At 39.6% G+C, this 12,790-nt stretch overlaps 1 protein-coding gene across 1 annotated transcript; it reads left to right on the top strand.

The window, feature by feature from the left end:
* Positions 1–5,389: 5,389 nt before the first annotated feature.
* On the top strand, positions 5,390–7,075 carry si:ch211-153f2.3. The gene is made up of 2 exons (XM_044170632.1): positions 5,390–5,909; positions 6,074–7,075. The coding sequence occupies exons 1-2, from the start codon at positions 5,685–5,687 to the stop codon at positions 6,194–6,196; spliced, it is 348 nt and encodes a 115-aa protein (XP_044026567.1). The 5' UTR covers positions 5,390–5,684; the 3' UTR covers positions 6,197–7,075.
* The last annotated feature ends 5,715 nt before the right edge of the window (positions 7,076–12,790 follow it).

Raw genomic sequence — 12,790 nt, 5'->3', positions numbered from 1 at the left:
AAATTATTACAAGTATTAGTACCAAAAAGTAAAAGTACTCATTATGCAGAATGATCAGAATTTAGACTAACTTTGAGCAAACTTTAGGTTAATTATTACTGTTGGGTAGTCTAGTCTAACCAACTATAGCTGTCAAATAAATATAGGGGATTAAAAAGGCTGTAAAATATGTAACAAAATGTTTGTGATGTAGTGGAGTAGAAGGTCTTTTAAATCATTAAACATCTTTTACCCTTTCATGTGAAGGTTTTCTCACAGTTGTTTCAGTTTTGTCTTTACTTGCACTCTCTTTTACCTCTGTTTTAAATCTTAGGCCTAGTCCTTAGTTTACCATGTTTATCTTGTTAGGCCCTACATGTATATTTCATTGTGATTTTTATTCTCCTGTGTTGTGATGCACTTTGTAACTTTCTTTAGAGGTTAAAGCATGTGAGTATAATCAGGAAAATACTTAAAATATTAATGTGTTACTGATATATTATATCATTAGATTATTATTACTCATGCATCAATGTGAAAGCTTGAGTTTACATTTCATTTGTAGTTGGTTGAGGTGGAGCTCATTTGATAGGACTGCAACTATTGATTAGTTTCATTATGGATTCATCTACTCGTTATTTTTTCCATTCATCGATTGATTGTTTGGTTTGTAAACATTAAAAAAATAGTGATAAATGCCGTCACAATTACCTAGAGCCCAAAGTGACACCTTCACAATGCTTGTTTTGTCCAACCAAAGTTCAAACCTCAAAATGATTAAAAATACATTAAAATTATTAAATTATTAAAAGTAAAAGCAGCAAATCCTCACATTAGAGGAGCTTGAATCAGGAAATGAAAAATTACTAAATGATTATCAAAATAGTTGCCAGTTAATTTTCCATCAATATATTAATTGACTTCAGCTGTACATTCTCATATGGTTTGCATGCAAAAATCTTAATTTGTAAAGTAACTGGTAACCAGAGCTGTCAAATAATTATAGTGAAGTGAAAAGTACAATATCTCTCTCTGAACAGTAGTGGAATAGAAGTAGAAAGTGGCATGAGATGCAAATACTCAGGTAAAGTACAAGTACCTCACATTTGTACTTGGTTAAATTCCACCACTGTTCCAGGTTCAGTGTAAAGTTGATCCTCAGCTCTCTACAGCAGTTTTCAGGCCGGAAACACAAATCTGAGGGTGTTAGAAAGTGAGTCGACAAAGACAGCAGTTTAGCTTCACTCTGAAAGAGCAGAGACACAGTTTCTTTGAATGACCTTTAAACTGCACCGGCTTTTGTTCATGGTTTCCTCTCAAGTTTCTTCTGTATTCTGCCTCGCTACTGTCCAGCGGCCCTGTATTTCGACTTGACCTTTCAATTGGACTCTCCCCCCAGTGAACCAGCTAATGCTATTAAATAAAAACAGTCTCCAAGTTGCATACATGTAAATACACACACAAAAGGACATAATCATATTAACCGTTTGCATGTTACATGTTAAAATTCATTCATTCTGCAGACAGCTCAAAGTACCACCAGGAGGCGGCAAAGTTGGCTGAAAGGTACCACACCATTCAGATAACACAGATGATCCCATCATGTCAGGTTTCAGTGGAGGCTCTTCAGTGGAGAGAAAGATTACCAGGTGGATAAACACGCATGAGACACAAATGGAATAGAAAAAAGAAAAATTTATTTTCAAGGCAATAATGGTTCCGCAATGTTAAATTACCCAAAGAGTTTGACTTATTGCCATATTGCATTATTTTCATAATCATTATTTTAATTCAAACAGTGGGGCTGAAGCCTTCCAGTCAATTACTACAATTTAATTTTCATCAAAAATCCCCAGAATCTAATCTTGTGCTTCCTCAAATGGAAATAAACACATTTTTCTTTTTGTTTGAAAAGATAAGAAAAGTTACGCTTCAGGCTCAATCTGAGATCATAATACTTGTGAGAACCATTAAAAAGTATTTGTCTAAACATTGTAATACAGCTGGGCGTGGCCAAGACCATGTGTGAGTGGCATCTTTCAGATGAGGTAGATTATAATTGGAAAACTATAATCATAGTTTATTTTGATATGCTTTATTGTGACTGGATAGTTTCTAGTTTACCCAACTTTTAGTTTGCCATGACATCATTGCATAAAATTAAGGTAAAGACTTGAGTGTCGACTTGAGTCATGTGACTTGGGCTTGAGGCAGACTTGATAAATAAATCTGATAAATCTGATGACTTGACAAAATCAAACAAGACTTGCAACTTAACTTTAACAGTAATGACTTGTGTCTTCACTTTAGCCTTTTGACTCGCAATGACTTGGCATGCTCCCCAAGCCCAAAGATTAAAAATTATTATCTAATTTCCTGATAACGACACGCTTTGAATCACTCAACAACAGCACATTGAAATCACAGTACATGAGCCAAATGTGTGTTTGGCAGTGCAAAGAAACAACAAATGACACCTCGGATTATCACATTCAGATGCGAAGACCCCACTGTGGTCAACAAACAATGCACATCAACACGCAAAACATTTAGCTCAAAATTTAAAAAAGATTATAAGTGTCTTGCAGAAATAACACATCAAGGAACACCAGATCATTTTGTTATAAAGTCTCTTTTAAATTAATAAATACACATTTTAACTAGACCAGTATACCAGGCTCCAAGCACCACGTAAAAAGCATTCATTATTTCTGTAAATCTACTGTACTAACTGTTACTCTGTTAAAAAATAAAATGCCATTAAATTTGGTAAATGGCACATAATGACAAAGTGTAGAACTGGGACTTCACTTCGTCCAACTGTGTCTCCTAGAAATTATGTTTATATACAACTAATTTACAATAGCAAATATGTTTTGCAGGAATGATACTCAGATTATGGATTCTATTAACATAATGAGGAAAATTAACATATCCGGCAAGCCACAAAAATGTTGATACTGACTGCTTCAGTAAAATGTTCACTGACAGCATATTTCATTTGTTTTCCCCCAAAATATCCGATCTTGCAATACAATATCCGCTTGTGGCAGCATTATTAAACATTTCATTGGTTATGTTTAGGCACTCCTTAAAGTTAAAACATGTCACACAACTCTTCTCCAGTACACCACGCTTTATTCACCAAACGCTTTCGCCCATTTTGCCTTCATCAACGTTTTCTGGTTTCCTTATATACAACACATGGATCCATCATGTGACCAATAAATCCCCATAGATGTACAAAACATTACAATCATCCATTTCTTCATAAATACTATTATCAAAATATCATTACTCTTAGCTGATACAAAAATTGTAAGAGAAATATCAATGACCATAAATACAGAATATAACATTACAATCATCTTTTTACGATTGCAAATACATTCTTTCATCTCAACCTGTCAGTGATTAAAAAGGTCGAATATCCATTTTTCAATACAAGCAAAACAAATTTTTCCATTCTTCCAATCTCGTTAATTAGACTAATCTTTCGAAATCACTTCCATCACTTGACATTTATGAATAACCCTAAATAATTTCAGTCCATCTGCATCATTCCATGAGGTAAATTTCTGAGTGTTCTCAAAACAATCCTGTTATTTGAGAACAAACAGACTCTACAGAAATGACTTCAAGTTTATTTCCTCATTCAACCCTCTTGGGCGTAAAGTGCCCAATTTAGAACCAGAATTCCTCCCTCTTCAGAAGCAGTTTCTCCAAATCTCCCCCTCTCTTTGACAAGAATACCTTCTCACTTCCCATATATTTCAGGGAAGAAACTGGATGAATAATTTCTATCAAATGTGCTGCTCTTTTTTGCATCTTATGGTATTTCTATGTTTCACTATTCCACCGTTTTCCCTACATGTGTTTAGGCACTGGCAGCACTTGGTTAAGGTTATGGATCATGGTCTGGTTTATTACAGAAAATATCTGCAGTGACTTGATCGCAATTTATTAACATTTAACCAAAACCACAATCTTTCCCTAGCCTTAAACAAAGCACTTTTGTTGCCAAGACCAAACCACAGACAAGACTCTGAATAAGAACCCCAGACTCCAGTGTCCAAGTCCCCGACCACCTCCCTGCGACAAAAAACTGACCATAATCCAGGCAGTGATTATGTTTGCCCTCCCAACGTAATTGCAAAAACAATTCGATTAATATCAAACGTAATTTCTAGGAGACAGGGTTCGTTTAGTCACATAAGGACACACCACTCTCCCACCACCTGAGGCACAACTTGTGTATTTGGCAGCTTGTTTGTCCCTGACATCGTCGTCATGTGTCGCCCTGCTTCCTTGACCTTCAAGACGGCCCAGTCCCTCCAACCTCTTCTCACGCTCCACAGACCTCTGCACAAATGGAGTCCTAGCTCACATCTTATGAGCTCTGACAAGTGCTCTCTCTCTCTCCAACATGCTCATCCATCCGTCTTTACAGATTACTGTATGACATTTATTTAATGGTCAATGTGTGGAGCAGAACTTGGCTGAGAGTTTTTTAATAGGGTGTTGGACATCACAAGGTCTCACTTTCTCTCTCTCTCTCACACATACACACACACACACACACACACACACACACACACACACACATACACACTAAAACACAAACACACACACCACTTCTCTTTGTTTCCTATGACGTAGCACTGAAAACGAGCAAAACATCTCCTCAAAGTAAAGAATTACCTTGGGGAAAAAAGCTGTGCACTTGAAAGCATTGACTGAGTGGGAAGTCCCTTCCAAATGTGCCCTCTCACTTCTCACAGCCAGGCCCATAAGTCAGGCCAGAAAATACACTAGACCCCTGTCTCATCTCTGTACACAAGTCAGGGAAAAAAACTGCTCACAGCCGCCAAAAACCATCCCACAAACCCCACAGGGAATGGACTTAACTTGGGCACAAAGGGCCTGGTTATATTTCACCGTAGGTTGGCCTTTGTGCCTCTGAATCAGCTAACACTGTGGCTGTGTCTCCCTCCTTGCCCAACCTGCCTGTCTCCTAAGCTGACAAGCAGGTCTTATTTAGGGAGAAGCACTGAAAAAGTCCACTGGGGGTTTGATGGATTTTGTGTATGCTGTACATGCAGGCACACACACACACACACACACACACACACACACACACACACACAGGTTTACACTTTGGCACTTTGTCCAAATGAGAGCTCACTCACAACACATTTCTCACAGTAGAATTGTATGGGGATGGGATTGACTGAGAAAAGGAAAGCGAGAAAGGGAAGAAAAGGGGGGGAGGGTGTGGCGGTGGTGGTTGGGGGAGTCCTTTCAGTTCTTTTTGGAGGCAACAATAGTCTTTGTCCGAGATCTTCCACCATTCTTATTAAGGTTACCGAAAGGAGGAGGAGGAGGAGATGGGGCATGCAGGCGGAGGGCAGTTTCTCCATAGTAACAATGACAAAACAAGCCAATTCAACACCAGGGATGATTGCAGCTGCTGAACAGAAGCACACAGACTTGTGCTGCGGAGTCCTGTTCACATAGGGGACAGAGGAAGACCAGTTCAGAGAGGAATCTGTAAAGAGGAGCTCTTGTGGAGTGAAAAGAAGAGAGAAAAAAGAGAAGATTCCCAAAGTTTTGTGAGAAAGTGTATACCAGCCTGGCAAAGAAAGTGCTGGGAGGCAACACGTGAGGCACACTTACACCTGCCCGCACATTCTTACCCTCCCAGCATGGACCGAGACAGTCACAGCGAGGATACTTTGTCGACCATGGTTCTGGAGAACATTAAAAACAAACTGATTCATGCCTTCAGGACGACAGGAGACTCCAGAGAAGATCCTCAAGGCTCTGGCTCCACTGTTAGACCAGTCAGCATCGGCAGGAATTACCAAGCCAACGAAGAGCTGCGGAGGGCACAGATAGATGGAGCGATAACCTGGCTGAGGTCTGAACTGGTAAGTTGACTGACATATCTGACATTTTGTGCTTTTCTCTATAGTTTGCAACAGTTTCTATCAGTTGTCACGTCTAGAAATGTCTCTGATTTATCTATTGCCGATGTCACGTCATTAATTAATTTCCAACATGCTGATTCAGTTCTTTCATTGTTGTCATGCAGCTGGAGATGCGCTCCCAGGACCTCCAGCTGGCTCAGACACTGCTGGGGCTCAACACAGAGATCCAAAGACTGAGGAGGGAGAGTTTCGGAGGTGTGGAAGTAGAAGGGGACGATCAGCAGTAACCAGCCCCAGGAAACCAGGAAATCACTCTGATGTAACTAAAAACTCAAAAATGCGAACAGAAAAGACGGAATGCGTTTTCATGTGATAATGGCTCATTGTAATAAAATGTGTCATGGTAAAAAATAGACGCCAGTTGTATGTAAAGTAACCCGGGTAGAGAAAAAAGGACAAAATGTTCTTGCTTTTGTGTGATGCTGGCATTGTTTTTTTTTTTTGTTTTTTTTAGATATTTTGCACTTATGAGGTGTTGTGCTAAAGAAACTTGTTTGTTGTATGTTGTTTTGTTGCTTTGCTAGGTCAGGAAACAAGGCATTATGAATGTAAAAATTAAACAGAAAATCACTTTTGTCGCAACTTTATGTTGACATGTTTTGTGATTTGACAAAAATAAAATGTGCACCATCTCATTTCATGTCTTTATTGTGCTGGCATACTGTACCCCTGCAGTACAGTACCTGTTTGAAATACTGCTAGAAGTTCAGGTATGGTTAATAAATACATCCACGTCTCATTCCCAAACAGTTCTAGCTTATTCAGTTCACAAATACTTTCTATACACTAACAATCTGACCACAGTTATCTTTTTAAACATAGATTTACATGTTGGTTCACCGCAGTAAGTTAGATATCCTAATAATATTTTCTCAAAGAGATATTTAAGAATATATGGAACAATGTCATACTGTCACCAGAATGCTTTATGTGCACAATAAAGATGCAGTGAACTCAAAGGTGTCCTGCAGCTACATTGAATCCAGTCTGTATGCAGTTACAGTCATCAAAGGTCAGTGAGCTTCCAGCACGCACACACACACACACACACACACACACACACACACACACACACACACACACACACACACACACACACACACACACACACATAAATCAGGAAATTCAAAACTCAACATTTGTACAGTGTTTGAAAAATCAATTCAGCATACAATTTGAACTGTGTCACGAGCTGCTGTTAACATCACTATTTGTCTACATAGAGAAGAAAACTTTCTCTCCCTTTCTGACACACACACACTACACAAAGACAACAATGATTGCCTTTAGGTCAGTGTTTAATGCAGGACTTATTTTATCCTCTGTCTTTTTATTTACAATTTACATACTAACTTAAAGGAATAGTTTGACATTTTGGAAAAAGCGTGTTCACTTTCTAACTGAGATTTAGAAGAGAAGATTGATACTCCTCTTTCAGCTGTCCGAAACATATGAAGTTACAGCTACCAGTTGGTTAGCTTAGCTTAGCTTAAAGAGCTCATAACACCCGACTAGAACACTGTGCTCCCAGAGTGCAGTGTTACTTGTGGTTCCTAGAGTCTCCAAAAGTAGAAGGGAACCAGAGCCTTCAGCTATCAAGCTCCTCTCCTGTGGAATCAGGTCCCAGTTTGGGTTCGGGAGGCAGACACCATCTCCACATTTAAGAGAAGGACTGGCTCAGGTGAGTCCTGAACCATCCCTTAGTTATGCTGCTATAGGCCTCATGATGCACCTCTCTCCTCTCTTCTCCTCTCTCTCTCGAGTGCATGTTACTAACTCGACATCTTCTCTCTCCCATAGTGTTGTGCTTTCTTGTTTCTCTCCTCTCTTCTTCTGTCACTTTCAGCAGGCATTTCTGCCTCCAGAGCTGCAGAGTCTGGATCTGTGATTGTGGGCCACCTGTTGCCCCCGTGTTCCTACTTGACTACTGCTACTACAATTGTTATTATTAGTCTTATTACTATTATTATCATCATTATTCCTATCACTATCATTCCTATTATTATTATTTTATTAATATTAATATTACCTCTACCATTACATTATTATTATTATTTTAAAATTCTAGGTGGAATTTGTATTGCCCCCCCCCGTTTCCAAAAACGTCCAACAGTTAAAATGTTATAGTTTTATATTTACAATATAACATTTTTAAAGGATAAATTATAAGCCATGTTAATGACATGTGATATTTTGTGTGAGGATTTAAATGAAAATGTCTTGGCATCAACATAAAACCATTATAAGCCTACATGACACAACTGTTTACATGCTTTCTTTTTATCTTTCCTCAACTACACTCATCCTCCGCTTCTCTCTGGAAAAAAAATACAGACAGGGAAGTGAATTTATGGTGGGAAATTGCAAATGTATTTATGTTGCTCCACCTTGTCTTTGTTGGCTGTCGTAGAGGATAGGAGGAAGTTGAGGAGAGACTTCAAAAGTTGAATTTCTTCTAATAGTTTGAGTTTTCAAGGCACAGAGCTTCTCCTGCTGAACGCCCTCTTCGATAAAACCTCTGAGTAAAGGGGCGGAGGCATCTTCAGGAAGGAAATGGAAAAGCCCACCTCCCCTGAGCTGGAGTAGACGCTGCTGCTTCCTTGTTCGCTCTCAGAGTCCCAGTAGCTGCCCTCCTCTTCCTCCACTGCTTCCTCCTCGTCTGTTTCCTCCTCTTGCTCCTCCTCAGACAACTCCTGCTTGAGCTCCTGGATGCCGGAGTGCAGCTCCATCAGCTGACGGATCAGAGCTTGGTCCTGGGAACGCATCTCCATCTACACACATTAAAAAACATCTGTTTAGTTTTTGACTGACGGATAGAGAGGAAAACAGACATACAAGCCCAAATATCATATGATGCAGGAAAGAAATCATCAGTAAAGAACCCCTAAAGAAATTGAAACTGAATTTAAGAGTTCTTGCCTTTCCCCCAAAAGCGGAGCGGATTCATGCTCAGTGTGAAACCACAGCCATTTCATTTGAGCGTTACCTTCTTTCAAATGCAAATGCATCTTTATGCTGTTCTCTTTCTTCCTTTTTTTTTATGAGAGGCTGTCTAATTGTCGGCATTGTAAAATAAGATATTCAGAACTCCACCAACTTCAGAGTCCAAGTTTGTCCTAAGGATGGAGGAATGTCCCAAACAAAAAACCTTCTGGGCCGATCTGCATTTCTTTTCTCTGTTAATTACAGCACCAGGCTGAGACTGGGCTCCGGCTGAAAGATGCTGGTTTAACCGCCTTTGTCAACACTTGGAGGAATGAGAGAAGAAACGTGAACTTTCTTTTCTTTGAGGGAGTTGGAGAGGTGGGCATGCTGGGCTCCACCTCCTCATGCCAAAGACCAGCCCCTTTTCAAATAATGTGCTGCCCTTTTGTTTACTACTATCCTGCAAACTATCCCGACCAAAATGTCTAACTCAAGAGGTTCGGTTTTGTGTGGATAACAAAACAGCAGCCATCTTTCTTACTCTTACAGAATTTCTTTCTCTATAGAAAAACAGCACCTTGGGATTTGATTAGCGGTGATGGTGGCTGTGCAGCCCCGGTTTAATTGCATTGTGAACACGAGGCGGAGAGTTGGATCTCTCACTCAAGAGACAAAAAACCTCAGCAGGTTAACTATTGGTCAGTGTGAAGTGGAAATAATTGGTTTATTGAGTTGGAGGGTGTCTTTTGGGTGTGTCTTTGAAAAATAAGAACTATAGATAGAACAGTCTTAATTTTACTTAATAGAGTAAAATTTCACTACAGAGATGATTTTATGATGTTTACTTTGCTACTTTATGGAATTTGAGTTGAGATTGTTTCTTCAACTTCTGTTTCAAGGGAAAGAATGAAACTTTGAACTCAACTTTTAAGGCAGCATGAACAAGTAGTCCTTAAAGTGCTAAAAAAAAGACAATTTGAACATCTACATGACTAGGCAAACTTCAACTTCTGGTGAAAATCATGTTATATGATTCAAAAACTCAAGAACAGCTACTAAATGGACCTTAAGCTTTATCCTGGATTTTAGAGGTCTAAATGATTGCCCTGGGGATCTGCCATACAATGCTAAGTTTCTCAAAACTGAAGCTGCCGGTCAAAAACATTGATAGGAAATAATATTATAATAAGATCCTTGTTGAACTACAGTGAGTTCTACTCGTCCTTTAAGATGAGTAGAATTCAGATATTGTCATTCATTGCTGTTACACAGAGAGTCCTTATCAAACCAACCAGGTGGCCTCTGTTTTTACTGGTTGTTTTGTCCAGCTCCTACTCAGACATGTGGTTTTTCCTCTGAGTGCTCGGGACACTGGGTTACCATGACGAGCTGTCTGGGTGAACGAACTAAATGCAGAGTGATATATTACGCCATGACAATGAGCCTTACACAGTTGCTCACAGAGGTGCAAACAGACACACACACTTGGACACATAAACACACACACAGCCCCTTTGACCAGAGAGGATGGTTTAAAAGGGGTTGACATTGTAAAAGCATGACCTACATGCATCTTAGGAACAAAAAGACAATAACTCCCTACACAAAAACATTCAGAATGACCCAGGAGGTCATTTTGTTGAAGTGACAAATGTCTTGATTATTAGCATAACAGACCATAAAATGCTTTTTATATTACTATTATTTCATTATTTTTGGCTGAAAGATTCCTCTCAGCTCAGGAGTTCACACCATATCAGACATATTCAGATCCTTTACTAACTAAAAATAGTAGCAACACCACAATGTAAAAATACTCTTTCCAAGTCCTGCATTCGAAATTCTACTTGAGTAAAAGTACATAAAAGTAAAAGTATAACCAGCAAAATGTACTTTAAGCGAGACTATGTAACTTTTGCTGAACAGGGCCATTGTGGCTACATGTGACAACTACGGGATAATGCTAAATACTAAAACATAACATAATAGCACAAGTAGAGAAAATCATCAGGTCAGTGAACTGACACATTAATGTTTGTTAGATAGCAATATCGAGCTAACGTTTACTACATTAGCTAAAAGTAGCCGACAGACCAAGTAAGGCTGTAACAGCAAAATCCCTGAGTGTATTGAAATGAGCAAGGGTGTGTTTAATTGCTCATGAATTCAACTTTTTATTTGTAAAAGAAGTAATTAGTTCTTCTTTCAAAAGTTACATAGTCTCGCTATCAAAAGTAAAAGTACTAATTATGCAAAATACCCCCTTTCAGAGTGTTAGATTTCAGGTCCTGAAAGTGGACATTTTTTTATCTTATTTGCACAAGATCATTTATTATCTTAAAGTAATAAAAATAACTTTTTTTCTGAACTTCAGGGGCTCTCTTGTTAGTTTTGTTGTGGGACGAGTTACAGCTTTATGAATCTTATTAGTATGGTGACCTCATGTAAATCCCAGCATACTCCAACATGAGTAGATCTAATCAGCCACAAAACACCTGTGTGGGTGTGCAGGGCCTTTAATCTATAATAATGCATCATATTTTATAATTTAATCACATGATTTGTATGTAAAATCAATTTGACTATAGCTGTTAAATAAATGTAGTGAAGTAAAAAGTACAATATTTATCTCTGAAATGTAGTACAGTAGAAGTATAAAGTCATACCCCCAGAAATGTCCTTAAGTACAGTACTTGAGTAAATGTACTTGCTCCCAAAAAACACAGTGATATGGACTTCATTTCAAATGTAGAAAGGAGAGTGAGCCTTCATCAAAACACTGGTCTTACCAGTTCCCTTCGCAGCCAGGCCAGTGCACTCTCTATGTCCAGTTTTTTGCCTTCCTCTCCAGCTGTGCACCCTTCACTGAGGCAGTCAGCCCTGCTCTGAGGATCCCTGCATGCACTCTGCCCTGCTGGTTTACAATCATTGAAGGTGGAGGTCTTGCAGGAGAAGTCCCGCAGTCTGGTTAGGACCACTTCCATCATGTTAGGTCGGTGATATACTCAATTTGTCTAACTGGGTTCCTTCTAGACCCTCTGCTGTGTCTTGCGTTGTTCTCAGCTGTGGTGCAGATGCAGCCTCGTCTGATCGCTCTGTCTTTTCTGTTATGAGATCCCTTGCAGTCCTGACGATTTATGAGGAACTCACTCTCTCTCTTTCATCCACACTCCTGCCCCCCTCTGCTCTCTCTTTTCTTGCTGCCATTACACCCCATGCAGCTGTCTGGCAAAGTGAACCGGCGTCACTGGAGTGTGAATGTGACGGAGCAGGTCTGACGTCGATGCATTGTCCAGATGCCTGACCTGGAGTTGTTTACCACTTTTGGGGCCTTTTATCAGACACACACACACACACACACACACACACACACACACAGCGGCCATCATGATGGAGAGGGTGGGGAGGAGGTGGGCGGTTGCCATGGCGACAACAGTTGTGTATCTTTAAAAACACTAGGGCTTGCAATGGTTCTGGTGTGTTGTTTTGTCTGTTAAAAGAGGATGCGCTTGCAGATACACAAACATGCACATGCAGGCCTGTAGTGTAAGTAGAGCGCTCATGATCTGGTGAGTGGCCCGTTGCAGGGTTAGGATCTTAAGAACAGTGTGAACAGCCATGTGTAACTAACCCTTCTCGTGCCATTTTCCCCTCACTCTGCAGCCCCTAGCAACCCCACTGCACCATCTATTCACAGACACACACAAACAAACACACACACACACACAACGCCTTGGCCAAACACAGGCCCACTTTTTGGTAGTCTACAGACGATATCGACCAAAATAGCCCCGACACATTGAAAGCTATTTTTAGAGTCAACCTGACTCCACTTTTAGACCTATTCAAGAAAACAAATGCCACAACTCTCAAAAGGAATTTTAAAAAGCTGCATT

This window comes from Siniperca chuatsi, linkage group LG17 (genome assembly GCF_020085105.1).
Source record: "Siniperca chuatsi isolate FFG_IHB_CAS linkage group LG17, ASM2008510v1, whole genome shotgun sequence".
NCBI lineage: Eukaryota > Metazoa > Chordata > Actinopteri > Centrarchiformes > Sinipercidae > Siniperca > Siniperca chuatsi.
Note: the sequence above shows the minus strand (reverse complement) of the source record. Positions and strands in the feature narration are given on the sequence as shown.